Consider the following 19,654-nt stretch of genomic DNA (forward strand, 5'->3'; position numbering starts at 1 on the left):
GGACAGATCTGTTGAGTGGATTAAGTGTGCCTGCTTCTCCACAGCTTTAAATGTCCAGGAGGAATATCTATGATGGAGAAGTAGCTGCATTGCACCAAAAAGAACTTTCAAAGAGCAGGCAGGCATGGCATCTTTCGAGTGGCAAGGGAAACCTCCCATTGTGTTATATCATTGACATAGAATCTCCCACTCAAAAAAGCTGAATCCCACTCTTTAATTTATGAAGCTCGCTCTGGGTCCATAAGAGTCCTGCCGTAAGGAAACCAGACCATTCTGATGAGCTGAAGGAAAAAGAACAGGACAACAGTGAGGTGAAAGAACCACGGCACACAATTACTTCACCAAGCGTGGTTGCATCATGTGGTAAAAACTGGTGAAAGGGAACACCATCTCCTCCAGGAAATGGAGGGGCACATGAAATATGATGGAATTGACCCATTCCGAGCTTCTTCAGGAAGCTTTTGGACGATTAGAAGATTCCAATCAAAAAGCAAAGCAGGGAGTAGGAAAATTTATCTGGGTCCTGGTTTATTTAGTTCAGACTGAAACAAGGGGAGCCATCCAAGCCTGATCAAAGCCTGAATTTGACTGGACAACAATTTATTGCAAATAGACATCGTTTATTTTGGCATTGCGAGTTCCAAATGGTTGGCTACATACGCATTTTACATAAAAATGAATAATTTATCAGAGCCAGTTTACACATGGGTTATTTTTAATAATGATTAAAAATAACGCATGTGTAAACTGGCTCTGATAAATGGTTTATTTTTTGTTTTATGCTGCCAAAGTCGTGTTTGAGTTGGACAGATCTATAGATGTTTGTAATCCATCCATCCATCATTCAAATCACATTGGAATCCAGAGAAATTGAATTGGAGAAATTAAGTAATTTGTGGCTTGGCACCCTGGGAGATAGTTTGGCAACTTATACATGGCATAGTGCAAGAACAAAACAACCAGCAATGTAATTACAGAAACACTTCCGATTATTAGAATCACGTCCCCCCCAATTATTCCTTCTAGTTTGTCTACATTAACTTGGTACAGGTAATCCTTGACGTATGACCACAATGGAGACCAAAATTTATGTTGTTATGTGAGACATTTGTTAAGTGAGTTTTGCCCCATTTTACAACCTTTCTTGCCATAGTTGTTAAGTGAATCACTGCCATTGATGGTACTCTGGTTGTTAAGTGAATCTAGCTTCCCCATTGACTTTTGCTTATCTTGATGTAACCAACATCAGATGTTACACAAAATGGAATTCATACTCTGGAGAATAAATGGTGGGGAGAAAAGCAGGTAACATTACAATGGCCCTGCTATGAACTTTAGAATGGGCAAAGCCTTATGAAAGAAATGTTTATGCCTATCCTAAAAATTTCACTGTTCGACCTCAATTTCTCCCAGAAAGCAGGTGCATCCTGTACGTCAATCAAGTTCTTCCTCTGGCTTGCGAAAGCAGGCGGGGAAAACAGTTGTTAACCCCTGTCAGTTTCCCTCTCTGCTCTTCAGCAACAGGTGCAAACGCCAGGAGTGACATCTGACAGGAAACACACCCACACCCACCTGCTCAGAACGAAAGCTGCTGTCTGAGCATGATTTCCAAGTCAAGATAACCTCCTTTTCTTACAAGCCACACCTCCATCATAAGGCAAGTGCTGCTTGTTTGCTAGAGCAAACGTTGCTAAGGATTCAAATAAAAACTCATGGCAGATGACGACAAAGGGAATACAAACAGAATCGCATCTGAAACTGGTTCAGAGAAAAGCCCTTTTTTTTGATATAGCAATAGCATTTAGGTTTATACAGGTAGTCCTCGACTTACGACCACAACGGAGCCCAAAATTTCTTGTTAAGTGAGACATTTGTTAAGTATGTTTTGCTCCATTTTACCACAATTGTGCCACAATCCTTGCCACAACTGTTAAGTGAATCACTGCAGTTCTTAAGTTAGCAACACTTAGGAAGTTGTTGTGAACTTGACTTCCCCATTGACTTTGCTTGTCATAAAGTCTCAAAAGGTAATCACATGACCTTGGGATACTGCAATTGTCACAAATATATGTCAAGTGTCAGAATTTTGATTGTGTGACCATGGGGATACTGCAATGGCCAAAGTGTGAAAAGGGGTCATGAGTCACTTTTTTCAGTGCCATTGTAATTTTGAAGGGTCACTAAATGGACCATTGTAAGTCAAGGACTATCTGTACTTCTGACCGAGGAACTCAGAAGATAATTATATTTCTCTTCATTTTATTCTAACAGTAGCCCTTAGAGCAGGGGTCTGCAACCTTAAACACTCAAAGAGCCATTTGGACCCGTTTCCCACAGAAAAAAAAAACACAAAATCTGGGTGGGCATGGCCAACTCCTCCTCCTCCTCGCGCGACCCCCTAGCCAGCTGTGGTGGGGCTGGGAGCGTGTGCACGAGTGGGGAGACCCTCAAGTGAGTGGCCGCCCTCCCCATGAGTGCCTTTTCTGTGCTTTGACCGAGCCCGGACGCTCACTTGAAGAGGGTCTCCCTGCTCATGCGTGTGCTCCTGGCTCCACCACAGCTGGCCAGGGGGTCATAAGAGGGGAAGGAGGAGGAGGAGGAGGGAAGCCTCCGCCTCGGCCTGCGCTTGTTCCTTAGCCAGCCTGGATTTCCAAAAAGTTGCCAAGAAGAAAGAAAAGGAGCTTCTCACTCTCGGAAAGCCCAGTGAGCTCTCCTTGGGACGCTTCGCTACTCCTTTTTTCTTTCTTCTTTTTGGAAATCCGGGCTGGCTGAGGAACAAGCACAAACCACTGCTTTCCTCCTCATCCTCCTCCCCCTGCTTCTCATGCACACCCTCTCGGCACCACCACAGCTGGCCAGGGGGTTGCGAGAGGACGGGAAGGAGGGAAGCCTCTGCCACGGCTTGTGCTCGTTCCTCAGCCAGCCCAGATTTCCAAAAATAAGAAAGAAAAAGAGTATTGAAGAGCCTCAAAGAGAGCTCCCCAGCTTTCTGAGAAAGAGAGAAGAGGCACACACAGAGAGACATAGAAAGACACACACAGAGAGGGAGATTGGCTGACTGGTGAGCGTCTTTGGTGAGGGCCCTCCGGCTTTCTCCAAGCCTGCCCCGGGGTGGGTGTGCGAGGTTCGGTGGGCACAGCCCCCTTTTCCTGCTAACCTGAGCTTCTTAAAGCCACAGCTGGGCACTGCGGGCCTGTCTCCCTTTCTGTCGTCCACTCCTCCCGGATCCCATTCCCACCCCGCCAGTCCTCATGTTAGTGAAGCTGGCGGCGGTGGTGGCCGGGCCAGGCCAGTGTCTCAGGGCGGAGAGCAGGTTGCACATCTCCCCAAGCGACCAAGGCAGGCCCAGCACCAACATGGCCGGAAGAAGCTCCAGCAAGAGTGAGGCACCAGAGAATCGGCCCCGGCAGCTTCTCTATCCCCCGCCGTCGCCCTTACCTTCTCAAAACAGGCAAGAAGTGACTGGGAGGAGAGGGCGAGGTCAGCCAGTGATGGGACAAGGAGCCGCAGCAGAGAGCCCAAAGAGGCCATGCGGCTCCGGACCTGCCGGTTGCAGATACCCACCTTAGAGACATTTCAAATTGAGAGGAGTAGGCAAGAGAGTCCCACCACCCCAAAGCCTTCCTCATTAATCATTATTATTCAGCCAAGAATATTATTCAGCCCCCCTCTTCCTTTTTCCGAGAGGTAACATTAACTCTTCTCCAACAATAGAAATTTCCCCAATCTCTAGGAAAATACTCACACGGTGTTGGGGGTATTTTTCCTGTCTCCATTCTCCAGTTGGTCAAGAGCCGACATCATGGTATAGTTATCCACTAGCAGGGTATCGGGATCATCTGTTTGGCCGGGTAGTTTTCCCAGAGGAAAATTTCTCCATTTCAGTTCATCTGTGTGTGGTGGTGGTGAGGGGGAATGGATAGACCTTAGCAAGATCAAGTATAGTCAATGATGGATAGAGCTCACCCAGGAAGTCACAGGAGCGGAGTTAAAACACTGCACTGAGCCAAAAGGGAACAATGTACAGCAGGAGTGTCCAACCTCGGCAACTTTTAAACCTGTGAACTTCCAACTCTCAGAATGCTCTGATACCACTGGAAATTGGGTAAGGTTGCTTGAAAGCACCTTGGTCGTCTGCTCTTTCAGAAACGGTCCCATCTTGGAACCAAACATTTTCAATCTAATCCATGGTGTGGCCCAGTGAGGAAGGACAGAGTCACAGCCATCCGAACATGATGTTCCATATGACAGGTCCTCAGCACAGAAGCTACACCCCCTGAGTCCCACTAGGTGACTTGAGAGAGAAGTCATGCCAACTCTGCTGGATATTACAGAAAAAGCAGAGAGCTGGAGACAGGAGGTCTTACAAGTAATCTAATTGGGGGTAGGCCTGAACTAACTGTAGATTTTCTAGATACTGTTAGAAGCATGGGTTATCAACAACAGGCTTTTCCATCACTTGGAAAACCTAAATGTCTAACTACTTGAGAGATATCATAGCAATAGGAAATGATCAGTTGCACACCTCCAAGCTCCCTTTGTCCAATAGCAGCTATCTTAGAGGATGGGCGGGGTTTCATCCTCTGTTATAATACCATAGAAAAAAGAAAAAAAGAGAGAAAGGAAAGAGAGAAGGAAAGAAGGAAAAGAAAGGAAAAGAAAGGGAAGGAAGGAAAAAGAAAGAAAGAAAGAAGAAAAAGAAAGAGCATCTGCTATTAAAAGGGGTATCCCATTAAGCAAAGGCAATTATGGGGCATAGTTCATCTAAACTCTATGTTCCTTTCCTCCTGCCTTTATCATTCCTCCAGTTCCACACCTTCCAACCACTGGTTTATTTATACAAGTTTATTCAGAGATAAACTACGCAGCTCTCAGGCCCATTTTTTTGCCCTTAACATGCCAAACATGCGAACTCCCACGCTTTACCTGAGCCGACTTGCCAGACTCCCCCCTGAAGAGCTTTTCTTTTTTCAGCCAAAGCTGCTGGGTCGTCTAGGAAAAGAGGTTCTTGCTGTGATAGTGACTGAGTGTCCATCTCTTCTTCTTCCTCCTCCTCCTCTTCCTCAGCCAATCCTTTCTCTTTAACCATTCCTGGCAACACCTCTGTCCACCCTGCTCTCTTCAAGAATTTGTGGGAGGCTGCAGCAGCACTGAGCTTCAGCAAGCTCTCCACGGTGTACATGGGCTGCTTACAAACGTCCAGTGTAGAGCCAGAAGTGGGGAAGGCGCCATCTTCTTGAGTGTAAATAGAGGTCAAGTAGAGGAGCTTCTCTTGAGCCTCAGCCGGCAACGGAGGCTCCATACTCAACAGAATCCTGGCAAGCAAAACCAGATTTGTACAGGTAGTCCTCAAGTTACGACCACAATTTAAGTGAAACAGTTGTTCAGTGAGTTTTACCACCTTTCTTGCCACAGTTGTTAAGTGAATCATGTCATGTGTTAAGTTAGTAACATGGTTGTTAACTGAATCTGGCTTCCCCATTGACTCTGGTTGTCAGAAGGCGGCCAAAGGGGATCACATGACCCCGGGACCCTGCAACCATCATAAATATGAATCAATTGCCAAGCAGCTGAAGTTTGATCATGTGACCATGGGGATGCTGCAATGGTTATAAAGTGTGAAAAATGGTCATAAGTCACTTTTTTCAGCGCTGTTGTAGCTTTGAACAGTCACTTATTGAACTGTTTTAAGTTGAGGACTACCTGAGCTAAAATTCATAAAATGTGACCTCACATATGACCCTTTACCCATCAGAAATCTATAAAGGTAGTCCTCGACGACCACCATTGAGCCCAAAATTTCTGTTACTAAACAAGACAGATATTAAGTGAGTTTTGCCCCATTTGTCGACATTTTTTGCCACAATTAAGTGAATCACTGCAGTGCAGTTAGTTTAGTACAATGATTGTTAAATGACTGTCTTCCCCATTGACTTTGCTTGTCAGAAAGTCACAAAAGATTGATCACATGACCACAGGTGACGATCACAGGACATTGCAACCATCATAAATTTGAGTCAGCTGCCAAGCGAACAAATTTTGATCATGTGACCATGGGGATGTTGCAATGGTCATGAGGAAAACAGTCATTACTCACTTTTTTCAGCACTGTTGTTTAACTTTGAATGGTCATTAAATGAATGGTTGTAAGTCGACTACCTGTGTTCAAGAACTTTCTTGCAAAATGAATATATCCTAAGAATTGTCATTATGGTATGGGTAAGCAAAACAGTTCCAATGGCAAATAGGGGCCTTTAAAAATGCTGGAGACTGGAGAAGGCCTACATGCATGTATAATCACTCTTTTCTTTGCTGGAAAACAGAAACTCTTGCGTTTTTGAAGAGGAAAGCACAGTGAGGGGATCTTTGCATTGACTGACGGTTCTGGCACTTTCTGAACCTTTCTTATTGACTCAATGACTGAAAAAAAATTGGAAAGTACTGATTGAGTGAAACTCAGCAGATGGACTCTCAGAAACGAGCCTCTTTCTGAGACCTTCCAGATTTTATTTTGGATCTTGAAACGATGAAAGCCAAAATGAGGAGATCCAAAACTTGCCTTCCTGCCACTCTCCCCTGCCCCAGAACCACGAAGGCCACTTTGTGGCCCCAGATCCACTCTACTGATGTACTTACAGATGCAAGAGATGAGGACTGGCCCAGCAAGGCGCATCTAGGCAATCTCTGAGAAGCTTCAACCATTGTAATGAAATATGGTGATGGAACAATCTCAAGCAGCTTTGCTTCTTCTTGGCTTTGGAAGACTTTAACTTCTTTTCTTAATCATGGAAAGAAAAAAAAAACACAGGAAGGAAGGCTCTCACTACCAAACTCAGGAAAAGATTAGAGGTGAAAAAAATATGGGTTGAAGTTCAGATGTCACAAACATCAGTTGCACTGGGGTGTTGCGTGGGGTCACTTCCCACGTTTGAACCCCAGTTCTGTCTATAAAATGGGAGCATGGGAAGGAGACAGAAGCATGTTCATTGACCAAAGCTGATGCATTGGATCCATGTCCAGTCTGGCATTCATACTGTGCACTTCTTCAGAACTGAAGAAGCTTCTTGGATGAGAAGCAAAACGTCTTCAAGGAAAAACAAAGTCCAGTTGCCTTTTGAAAAAGCACCTTTGGGACAGCCATGACCTGGATGACTGAGAATCTCCATAGAAATTTTTTTTTTTTAATTTGATTTATATGCCGCCCTTCTCCGAAGACTCAGGGCGGCTTACAATGTGCTCAGCAATAGCCTTCATCCTTTTGTATATTTATACAAAGTCAGCTTATTGCCCCCACAAACTGGGTCCTCATTTCACCTACCTTAGAAAGGATGGAAGGCTGAGTCAACCTTGAGCCTTGGAGAGATTCGAACCCTGCAGTAATTGCAGGCAGCTGGTCTTAATAATCAGCTTAATAACAGGGTGCCTTAAACCCCTGTACTACCAAGGCTCTATTCACTCTAAATTCGCTCTATTCACTCTAAATTCACTTTTGTGTTTCAATAACGATTTATTCAGTTAATCATGGCTGTTACTTAGGGTTCACACAACACAACTACACTGAGGGCAACATACTGAACTACCAACTAGACTTCAACACTTCAGTCTAGTGCTGTGAATGTCCAACTTTCAACTGATACAAACAGTTGATCACAATTTTATGGATTGGCACCTTAAATTGAACAATAGTGAAAGTTTTCCAAAGCATGTTCAGTGTTCAGACTGCTCTCTTTTTACGTATACATGTAGTCCTCAACGTCTCTAGTGATGGCTTTTGTGTTCTGCAGTTATCTGGAACCCAAACAATGATAATGATACCCTGGCCCTGCAAAACACATTGCTGGCCATTAGACTCACCCATTTCTTTGCTCTCTCAACATATTTAATCTGCAGCCAAAGGACAGACTTGGTTGTGATCACAACAGAATCTGGAAAGCTGTTGTTGACTTTCAAGACAAGCTTTCAGAACACAGCCTGCTTCACAAATCTGATAAAAATACTACAAACATATTCACAAAATGTACTGGTGTTTAATGCACCCTTTGCTCGATTCCTGTCCTGGTAAGGATCACTGCAAAGAATGGTATCTTACATCTTTGCTAAATTACACCTTACTTTAAGTTTTAGTATTTTCATGCATTTTATAGGTGAGGATATATTTTTGCAGAATACAAAAGCCTTCATTAGAGCATCACGCAACCTGTTTTCCTGCTAATAATTTTTCTCGTCCCCTAATTATGTTTTTCATCAGTCCTCACACTGATAAAGAGAAGATATGCCAAGGTGAAAATTTAAATCTTGTCTGAACACCTCCCAATACTTACTAACTCGCAAGTTAGCCTTCAGAATTTTTGTGATCCAGTTGATGAGGTACTGAGACCGAAGTGATGCGATCCTTGCGTGGGCCTTCAAATCATCAAACATTTTCTCCAAAAGAGTCTGAGTGAAATGTCTGGAGTGCAAACCTCTCAGTAGGGGCTGCCAGAAACGAAGAAATGCTCGAGGCATCTTAAAATCCCACTTGTGAGTTTCTACATTCCAAACAACAAGGCAAAAGAGGGGCAGGGAAGGAAAATAGAAACTGAATATTATATATGAACAACAATACCCAATACCCAATTTTCTAACCCTTAAAGGTTAGAAAATTAATTTTTGATATTAATTCCTTGGGGGCCAAGGAAATACAAACGTAATAAATATTCCCAGTTTTAAAGAGAGAAAGAAGTGTAAGGACAAACCCCAACAAATACGTGGCTACTATTTTAAAAAGGGCAAGAAAAATAAAATAGATGAGGCCCTTGGGCAAACATTTTCTTGGAACATAAAAAATTTAAAAGAGTTGTAACTGTAAAAATAATTCAGGATGACTGGGGGGTCAGACGGCATAGACCCCAACCAATCTCAGTGATTACTCTTTCCTTGAATTTTTGAATTCTTCACTAGTATGAGCTCATTTTTCACTATGTAGATCAGGGGTGTCAAACTAATTTCATTGAGGGGCGCATCAGGATTGTGGTGGGGGCATGGCCATGGTGGGCGTGGCCAGATCCCACTGCTGCTGTGCTCGCTCTCCTTGGCCAGGTTGCTCATGGTATGTGCAGGAGGGAAAAGTGTGTGGGTCAGAGGGAGGCCCACTCCATCTCCTTACAAGGAGACCCAGCTCTGTAACCAAAGCATCCTCAGTGATAGGATGGGAGACCACCAGGAGAGGTCAGGAGGAGGGGAACCAAAGGCAGCAGAGCTGCTGGTGGCCAAGTGCTAAGGCAGGATTTACCTCAGACCCTCATTCTCTCTCATTATAATCTCCTTCCTTCCTTCCCTTCATTCCTTCCCTTCTTTTTCCAGAGAGAGAGAGAGAGGGAGAGAGAGAGAGAGAGTTTGTGTGTGTGTATGAGAGAGAGAGCACGTGATCCTTGCTTCAGTCAGGGCATTGAAGTTGCAGGGGGCAGCAATGATTGCCCCCTCCTCAACTAGCCAGCAATCACTGCCTGACCTGCTCCCTGCCTGACCAGCCAGCACAAGACATCGCTGTTCTCCTCCTCCTCCTCCTGGTCGTCCTCCCCGCCCAAGCGGTAGTGGGACAGGGTCTCATTCCTGCCCCAGTACAGTGAACTCTGGCGGGCTGGACACAGCTGTGAAGGGCCTGACCCCACAGTACTTACTCACTCAGTTGAAGGCTTCATTCAGCCTTCAGCATTGCAGGGCTTCATGCCCACATCCGGAGTTCGCTGTGCTGGGGCAGGAATGAGACCCTGTCCCACTGCTGAAAGGAGAGGACGAGGACAACGAGAATGGTGAGGCTTTGCATTGGCTGGCCAGGCAGGGAACAGGTCAGGTGGTGCTAGCTGGCTGGCTGGTTGGGGAGGGGGCAATCATGGCTTCCGCCACCAGCCACTTGAATGCCCTGACTGAAGCTGGAGTTCGCCACGCCAGGGGAGAATGAGAGACCTTGCTGTCCCGCAGAGCCCACTGCTGCTTGAGTGGGGAGGATGGGGAGAAAAACGGCTGCTCAGGTGGCTCCTGCCCCCCCCCGGCCAGAAGTTTGAATACCCCAACTGAAGCAGGGATCGCTCTCTCTCTCTCATACACACACACAGAGTTTGGAGAGCCCCCCTCCTCTGTGTCTTGTTGCGGTGGCAGTTGCGGTGCTTCAGTGCCTAGCTGACGGGGAGCTCAGGTAAGCCGGTGCAGGCCATGGGGGTGGGCAGCTCTGTACCCCCTGCCTTGCTTTGTCCTCCACCCCCCCACCCCCCACTGCCTCGCTTTGTGGCTGTTGCAGCAGTTGCTCAGCCTCCTGCTAGGTTACAGCGGTGAGCAAGAAGTGACGAAGAACGAAGCAAGGCAGCGGTGGTGGAGGACAAAGCAAGGCAGGGGGTGCAGAGTTGCCCCACCTGCCCCGAATTATCTGAGGAGAACTGGGCCTGTGCGTACACACGCACGCCGGGATGGCGTGGGCTGGGCCGAAGTGACGTGGGCCAGACTCTTAAAGAGTTTCCAGGATGGCCCACAGGCCTTGAGTTTGACACCCCAATATAGATCATGATTTCTTTCTATTATTTGAGATGTTACCCAAGGGACCATCATTCTCTCTTCCAAACTGTCTGAAAGTTAAAACCTGCAGAAGAAACTTTTCTGAACGTGCTCCATTATCAGAGTCCTGCTGATCTGGCATATGGTAAAGAGCTTTTGGTAGTTTCAGATGATTAAATTAAAATTAAAACCCATATCTTTAGAAAGTCAGTCAAAATCTCTTTTTAGCCCTGGAAATCCTACCAATTTGAAGTTTCATAGCTTTGGTTTTTATCTTTTTTTTTTAATTTGATTTATATGCCGCCCTTCTCCGGAGACTCAGGGCGGCTTACAATGCGCTAAGCAATAGCCTTCATTCTTTTGTATATTTATACAAAGTCAGCTTATTGCCCCCACAACTGGGTCCTCAATTTACCCACCTTAGAAAGGAAGGCTGAGTCAACCTTGAGCCTTGGCGAGATTCGAACCTGCAGTAATTGCAGGCAGCTGTTCTTAATAACAGGGTGCTTTAGACCACTGTACTACCAAGGCTCTTGACAAACCAGTCCTAATAATCACTTTGAGTGTTTGAATGGAATGGCCACAGGCAACTAAATCGATTGCCAGGATCCAGTGCAGGTAATCTGCACAGATTTTGAACAGGCAATGGTTGGAGAACCAAGAAAAAAAAAGCAACTTGATATACCAACCTTGAGGAATATTTAAGATCTGCACAGTGTCAGCGGTTGGAATGAGAAAGCCGTCTTCGAGCAATGTCTCAGCCACAACTTCCCTATAGGAATTGTAAAGCCCAATGAGTATTTTCCAGGATCTTCCAATTACAAATACCCTTTTACTCCCCAACATTATTATTATAGTTGGTTGCTCAGTCAGCCAGATATTCAGAGTGGATTTGGCATCCTAGCCTTAAATAGGAATCTACCTCTTCCTGTATAGATATCCAGGCTTTGAGGATAAAACAGTCTCTACTGCTTCAATCAGCACTCTCTGAATCCCCCCCCCCTTTTTTTATGGGGGGGGAGCAGCACAAAAGGAGAAGACACAACTAGACAAGACTTCAGTAAGATTTTTACTTGCAGGGATGTTTAACAAAACCACAAGGGAGATTGTTATGGCTGACTCAGAAATTCTTGAGTGTTGAAATCGACCTACCTGTTCTCTTGTAATAAATCTTTCATTTGGGCCACAACCCATTCCACCTCTGAAGTAGCTATGCTCCATATTTTACAGGCTTGGTTGACATCTGGCTGTTGCCTGAGAACCTAAGGCAAGAATGAAGAAGTAGCACATCAACTAATGGACGGGACTGGCTAGATTCACTAAAACAGTTTGTTTGGGGCCTAGTGTTATATGTGAATTGAGCCAACTGCCTTACGGACATGATGTAAGTCATTATGACAACCAACTTGGAAAAACTGTTGATTCCAACAATCAACCAGGTTAGGAATAGAAAAGACAACGGGAAGAAATCAGAAAGGATAAAACATCTGTACACATAACTATTCAAAATAAATATAAATCTGGTTCAAAGAGAATAAAAACAGACTGTACAAATTATCAGTAGGTGTGCATATTTGTAACACGACGGTCCATTTAAAATTCAAATAGATAGTCCTCATCTTACAACAATTCGTTCAGTGACCATTCAGTTACAATAGCACTGCAAAAAGTGACATATGACAGTGTTTCACATTGCAGCATCCCCATGGTCACATAATCAAAATTCAAATGGTTGGCAACTGACTCATATTTATGACAGTTGCAGTGTTTCAGGATCAGGTGATTACTTTTTGCGATCTTCTGACAAGCAAAATCAATGGGGAAGCCGGGTTCACTTAACAGCCACATAACTACCATAACAACTGCAGTGATTCACTTTACAACTGTGGCAAGAAAAGTCATAAAATGGGGGAAAATTCACTTAACAAATATCTGTCTTAGCAACAGAAATTTTGGGCTCAATTATGGTCGTAAGTTGAAGACTACCTGTATTAGTTTAATACAGGTAGCCCTACATTACTTTTGTTGCCACTTCTCTGTGTCCAAGAAACTTAAATTACCAGGACTGTCAGTCACTTTGATTTTTTGAAAACACTGCTTTATGTTCTCAGTGATGGCATCTTTCCATCTAGTCTTCCATTTCTGCAAGCATAAGGATGTTTTTCCAGGGACTCATGCCTTTACCTGATGCATGCTTTAGTTTTGCAAAAAGCTTCCAACCATCAGTGTGTTTAGCATCTCATGTTCTCCAGGTTCAAGATATTCTCAACCAGCACGGCACTTCAAGACCAACATGAGGCTTTTTTAGTGTTTCTGATGTCCCAGCTTTTAAAGCTATTTGTTGTGGCCCACCAGCGGCCTGCGCGGATCGTGGCTGATCCCGACGAGGAGGCTGTTGTGCCAGCAGCCTGCACAGCCGGTGTCCACGTCGGACAGCAGAGGCCGAAGAGGATGTGGTGCCAGAGGCAGAGACTCAGCCAGAGTCTTCAGAACCTCCAGAGGCTCCTTCAAGTGGAGAGAGCGAAGTGGAGGAGCCTCTTCTCAATGCTTGAGCACGCAGGGCTGCCAAAAGGCAGGAGTGGCTACTCAGGAGGAGGAGGTCTCCTCGAGAGTAGGGCTTGAGGATAATTGGCCACTCCCTTAGCCTATTTAAGTCACACGCAGCTAGTGCGTTCTTGCTGGAAACAACTCGTATTATTATCAGAGTATTTTGATTTATCATACCTTGTTTTCTGGGCTGGTTGCCAACCTTTGCTGGTCTTGTTTATTCTTGCTACTTAATAAATTTGATAAGGACCGTTGGTGTGTATCAATATCCTCGGAAATCCAGAGGTGGGGCAGAACACTACTTTTGTAGCTGGGGAAAACCTTGAAGGATCCATCTGGGTCAGTTACGGGGACCAGAGGTTTAGTCTTCTGAGCTGGAGCCTATCATCAAGGAACATAGAATAGCCCAAAACACACATTCTGCTAGAAATTCCCTCTGGGCTCCAGCACGAGTCCAAAAGCTTGGAAGAGTAAACCTCTGGTCCCAGTGACTGACTCTGATTGGATCCTGCAACATTATCCTGGGACATGCATATTCACCTTCATTTGTGGGGAAAACCTTATATACATTTGTTTTTGGTTTGATGTCCATGTACCTTAATTTTCAATCTAGATCTGTTGTAGCCTTTATCTCAGGCAAGAACACCTCTTTATTTCACGGCTCTACTCACCATTCCTAAGAATTTTTGAACTTACTATTATTTCAACTCTCTGACTCTCTGCATTAGGTTGGCATTGCCTATTGACATGAACTTAAGGTTTTCTAAAAAAAAAAAAAACAACAACAACCCTATTGAGCAGCAGACTGAGGTTGACATTCATTTCTTTCACCTTCAAGAGATTCCTTTTCTGTGTGTCCAACAACATATATCAGATTGTTGATATTACTCCTAGCAATATTAATTCCAATTTCTTTTAATCCAGCACCTTTCTTGATATATTCTGCATATATTAAATGGACAGTGGGAAAATATCCACACCCCTCTTCCAATTTTGAACCATTTAGCTGCTCTATATGTCTTTTTAACCAAAGGTAACTGGACTTTCCTTGTTTTTCCTTGAAGACATTTCACTTCTCATCCAAGAAGCTTCTTCAATTCTGACTGAATGGTGGAGAATGGAAGGATTTATATCCCTTAAAGTTATCTGATCATTAGCAGCAAGGAATATAAATTATAATATAAACCTCTTCAAGGAAAAACAAAGAAAGTCCAGTTGCCTTTTTCCCCCCTCAAGTTTTTTATTTTTTTATTTTTTATAAAAATGTCAAATCAATGTGTGAACAGCGTGACATCTGGGCACCATACATTCTAATACAAATGAAACTGATAAGATTAAGCATTATTATTACATTCAATCAACTTATTTCTAATAACAATATACATCTATATTAGGTTACAGTCTATCATTATTCAATTATTCCACTTATTTCTCATTACTTTCATTTTATCAAATAAAAATGTATACATAAATATTCCCTTTATTTCTATCACTTATTCTAGCTTTTAATCATGTCACCCTTTATTAAAAAGCTTTTTCTTTCTTTCCTGTCTAACTTTTAATCATGTCACCTGCCTAAAAAAAGGGGAAAAAAAGGGAGAGAGAGGGAAAGGCAACTCAGAGTAGCAACAAAAAAGAGGAATCATCCATCCATCATCTCTTGCCCACTTCATATTTTGATTGCTATGCTTTAAAAGAAAGAGGAAAAAGGAAAAGCGAATCGGAACAACAATAAAGATGAAAATCATCTACCCATCGTCTCTTGCCTGCTTCAAAACTTTAATTGCTATGCTTTTTTTTGACTTGCCTCCCACATTCCTCTTAAAATCTCTGTCTATATCTAGTTCTTGGATGTCCAATCTAAGTGTTCCTCCAACCACTACCCTCTTCCACTGCCTAGTTTCTAAAATTTCTACCAAGGCCCGTGCCTCCATTTCAAACATATCTTCCAACACTCTAAATATGTTTTCCCCCATCAATCACTATTATTTTCATTGTTCTCCTCTTTGTCTTCTTCCTTCTGCATTTCTTCTTTTGACTCCTCCCTGTCCAGTTGCCTTTTGAAAGCATGCCTTTGGGACAACCATGACCTGGATGACTGAGAATCTCCACAGATATTCTAACTGTAGCTTCCTGAACAAAAAAAATCATTCTCTGAACTTCTGTAGAGATTCTCAGTTATCCAGGTCATGGTTGTCCCAAAGATGCTTTTCTCAGGAGGCAACTGAACTTTCTTATTTTTTCTTTGAAGATGTTTTGCTTCTCAGCCAAGAAGCTTTTTCAGCTCTCACAGGATTGCTTCCCCACTTCTCTTAGATGAGAAATGAAATGTCTTCAAAAAAAGCAACAACAAGAAAGTCCAGTTGCTTCCTGGAAAAAACACCTTTGGGACATTCTCTGAACTCACTTATTCCAATCCCAGGAAACATTGGAAGATACATTGGAAGATTGGAAGAAGTATCGGGAAATCCACGACATACAACCATAGTAGAGCCTGCCATTACACTTATATGTCATGATGGACACATGACAATCTGATTTTACCCTTTTCCTGCAAATTCTATGGTTGTTAAGTGCCTATTGTTTGCCGCAGATGTAGTTTTGCCCAAAATTGGAAGTGCTGGTTTTTAGCAAAACCACTATAAAAAATATGGGACATTGCAAATGACTGTATAGGCCATGGGTGTCAAACTAGATCGAGTCACGTGACATATTGCGATGTCTCACAACCTTTTTTTCCCTTTACGGAGCATGGCCTGCATGTGACACATCCAACCTTTGGGCCGCCAGTTTGATACCCCTGGCATAGGCAGCTGTGTTGCGGAGCACTCAAAGTGTGGTCATGTGACTGTGTCTGCGTGACAGTAAGATCTTTGAATCCAGATCGTAAGTCCTTTTTTTTCAGGTAGGTTGGAACTTTGAATGGTTGCTAAGCAACTGGCTGCAAGTTGAGGACTACATGTAGTGAATCAGGAGACTTTACTTTGTCTTTGCATCAGAAAGTCCAAACTATAACATTTTAATCAAAGCAAAACACTTTGAATTCATACTTTATTTTTTTCACTTATACTTTAATCATTCGAAGAATTTTCAATGGAAACAAAAATTGCTAGTCTGATTAGGAATCTACAGAGCTTACCTCAAGTTGTTGATTTTTAAATGAAGTCAAAACATCTCTGACTTTTCCTGGGGGAAAGAAATTGAAAAAAAAAATCCTTTAGAAAAACATTAAGTGCAGAAGAAGAAACAACAGATCTGAATACACCTACCACAGAGTTCCTGGTGTTTCTGCTCATTTGGTGTCTTCTCCGGATCTTCTTGACTGCTGACCATCTCATCTTCACCATCCGCTTCTGATGATTCTTCAGTTTCCTCCTCACCTTCTTCAACTAAATTATTGCCCAGTTGGCAGCTCCAATATGAGCGCCTCAGCCAGTCCAGCACGGTATCACAACCTGCAGAGAAGAAAGGATAGCACTATTAAAAATAGACAAGATAATAGTTATCCCAAAGATGCTTTTTCAAAAGGCAACTGGATTTTTTTTTCCTTGAGGAAGAAGACATTTCGCTTCTCATCCAAGAAGCTTCATCATTTGGATTTCAACTCCCAGAATTCCATGCAAGTTGCCAAGAGAGCCTTGGTGGTGCAGCGGACTAAAGTGCTGTTAAGTAGCACTTAGCTGCCAGCTGCCTGCAATTATTGCGAGTTCAAATCTCACCAGGCTCAAGGTTGACTCAGCCTTCCATTCTTCCGAAGTAGGTAAAATGAGGACCCGGATTGTGGGGGCAATAAGCTGACTTTGTATAAAAAGAACACTGCTTGGCGGCGCGGGGGGGGGGGGGGGGGGGCGCAAAAGCCCTACTAAGCAGGTATATACAAAAGTATGAAGGCTATTGCTTAACGCATTGTAAGCCGCCCTGAGTCTCCGGAGAAGGGCGGCATGTAAATCGAACCAATAAATAAATAAATAAATAAATAAATAAATAAATGAATGAATGAATGAATGAATGAATGAATGAATGAATGAATGTATGTGCTTTTTCAGGAGGCAACTGGACTTCCTTTTTTCTTGGAGACATTTTGCTTCTTATCCAAGAAGCTTCTTCAGGTCTGACTGACTGGATGGTGGGGAATGGAAGGATTTATATTCCTTGCAGACAGCTGGTTGTTTGCATTATTTTAGAGAGCCAAGAAGGAACCATTGGCACTTCAGTTTGAGATGCAAACAACATAAGACTCATCCCCAACAGCCTGCACCTGTCTTCAACAGTGAAAGGACACAGAGCAGAAAACATCTGGCAGCCAAGAAGGCTTCGCACCGTTTGCTCTATTCAGGTGACCCTAAGGACACAGACAAACCTCCAAGTGGCCTCAACAACTCTGTAAAAGAATGTAAATGACCAGCTGTCTGCAAGGAATATAAATCCTTCCATCCCCCACTATCCTGTCAGAGCTGAAGAAGCTTCTTGGATGAGAAGCGAAACATCTTTAAAGAAAAAACAAGGAAGTCCAGTTGCGTCCTGAAAAAGCACCTTTTTTAAAAAAAATTGATTTATATGCCGCCCTTCTCCGGAGACTCAGGGCGGCTTACAATGCGTTAAGCAATAGCCTTCATACTTTTGTATATATTTATACAAAGTCAGCTTATTGCCCCCACAATCTGGGTCCTCATTTCACCTACCTTAGAAAGGATGGAAGGCTGAGTCAACCTTGAGCCTGGTGAGATTTGAACTTGCAGTAATTGCAGGCAGCAGATGTAAGTGGATGTTAATAACAGTGCTTTAGTCTGCTGAGCCACCAGAGCTACTTTTGGGACAACCATGACCTGGATGACTGAGAATATCCATAGACTTTTTGCCAAAGTAGAAACACTGACTTAACCTTCACTTCTACCATCAGCAGCAAAATTACTGCATCCACTCATACAACCTCACACAGCCATTAGTAAAACCACAGAGCATTCACGGTTATTTACTATTCCCTTATCTACTACAAACTATTTCCTCAGTTCCCTGATCTAAGCATTAAACCTGGCAGAAAAGAGAAGAGAAGAGAAGAGAAGAGAAGAGAAGAGAAGAGAAGAGAAAAGAGAGCCAGTTTGGTGTAGCGGTGAAGGTGCTAGCCTAGAAACCAGGAGACTGTGAATTCTAGTCCTTTCTTAGGTATTAAAGCTGGCTGGGTGACTGGGACAGCCAATCTCTCAGCCTAGCTCACCTCACAAGGCTGCTGTTGTGGGGGGAAAAAAGGGAAAAAGAAGAAAGTATTATGTATGTTTGCTGCTCTGTGTAACTTATAAAATAATAAAGGCAGGATAAAAATAATCAGATAAATAAACAGTGTTTGCAAAGACCCCATTTTTGGAAATGTAAGAGAAAAAAACCTGGATTTCTGCAAACGATCTGGAACAGCTTTCTCCAGATCCCTTCCTCCAGAGACATGCTGAAAGGTACAATTCCACTCTTCTAGAGGAGAAATCTTATCTGGAGCAGAAAGAAGCATTCTGCATTTTCCTTCCACCCTGAAGAGTGAGACATTTCTATTCCCTTGCTCATGCTATATGCTTAAAACCTTTTCCAAACAAGTCACCACTTACAGAGCAGATTGAAAGTTATGTATCCTCTGGGGACAGTAGTATTTGCTCCCTGCAGTGCAACATCACCACCTGGAGGAAGCACTAAGGATCGCATCAAATAACAAATGTATACAACAGGTCTGTCAAACTCGCCGCTCCGCGGGCCAGATGCATCACACACTGACCATGCCCACACCTGGTTTAGCAAAGGGGTACTTTGCTGATACGTCATGTGACGCCATCATGACAACACAAGTTTGACACCCCAGGTATACAGGAACTTGGAGCTGACCTGCCCCTCATCTTTTTTTAAAAAATGTACTGATTATATGCTTGTTTACTCAGGTAGCTGTTACTCAGGAAGCTATTCTAGGAATAAACTGCCTTTAGCTGGGTCTTTTGGCCTTCTTCCTTCCTTCCTTCCATAACTCAAGGTGGTGAACATATCCAACACACCTTCCTCCTCCTATTTTCCTTACAATAACTCTGTGAGATGGGTTGGACTGAGAATGAGCTGGCTTTCATGGCGAAGCAAGGGAACATTGCCTTTGTTTCTGCATTTATTGTTTTTAAGTGAATATTCTAAGAGGAAAGGAGTGAACGTGTTGAAATAGTTGCAGCTGCTTTAGAGCTGGAACAGCCTGTTTTAAGAGCAGGAAGTACTGTTTTAATTATTTTTGGAAGTGTCAGGCTCAAAATACAAAAAGAATGTTATGAGCAGATTGGTTGACTTACAGTCATTCATCTTTTGACTATTTGAAGTTACAATGGCACTGAAAAAAGTGACTTGACTGTTTTTCATACATACTTTCATACTTACAACCATTGCAGTAGCTCCACAGTCATGTGATCAAAATTTTGACACTTGGCAGCTAACTCATATTTATGATGGTTACAGTGTCCCAGGGTCTTGTGAAGTCAATGGGGAAGCCAGACTCATATAACAATCATGTTACTACCCTGTTTCCCCCAAAATAAGAAATCCCCTGATAATAAGCCTAATTGGG

General features: G+C 43.3%; 1 protein-coding gene across 8 annotated transcripts in view; it reads right to left on the bottom strand.

The window, feature by feature from the left end:
- LAS1L (LAS1 like ribosome biogenesis factor) overlaps positions 1-19,654 on the bottom strand; it is a 31,694-nt gene that overhangs the window by 58 nt on the left and 11,982 nt on the right. For 3 of the 8 annotated variants that reach the window (XM_034435071.3, XM_034435070.2, XM_034435072.3), the window contains exons 6-14: positions 16,344-16,529; positions 16,214-16,260; positions 11,680-11,789; positions 11,217-11,299; positions 8,322-8,528; positions 6,637-6,778; positions 4,927-5,315; positions 3,746-3,890; positions 1-281 (exon numbers count right to left, since the gene is read on the bottom strand). The exon at positions 1-281 is cut by the window's left edge and continues 58 nt beyond it. In XM_034435071.3, the coding sequence (XP_034290962.1) occupies positions 191-281; positions 3,746-3,890; positions 4,927-5,315; positions 6,637-6,778; positions 8,322-8,528; positions 11,217-11,299; positions 11,680-11,789; positions 16,214-16,260; positions 16,344-16,529 (1,400 nt within the window). In that variant the 3' untranslated portion in view covers positions 1-190. Of the gene's footprint in view, positions 282-3,745; positions 3,926-4,926; positions 5,316-6,636; positions 6,779-8,321; positions 8,529-11,216; positions 11,300-11,679; positions 11,790-16,213; positions 16,261-16,343; positions 16,530-19,654 lie in introns of all 8 variants that reach the window. The other 5 variants (XM_087877544.1, XM_087877545.1, XM_034435073.3 and 2 more) reach the window with 2 other exon arrangements.

The sequence above is a fragment of the Pantherophis guttatus genome, chromosome 12 (assembly GCF_059756535.1).
Source record: "Pantherophis guttatus breed Tessera chromosome 12, ASM5975653v1, whole genome shotgun sequence".
NCBI classification, from domain to species: domain Eukaryota; kingdom Metazoa; phylum Chordata; class Lepidosauria; order Squamata; family Colubridae; genus Pantherophis; species Pantherophis guttatus.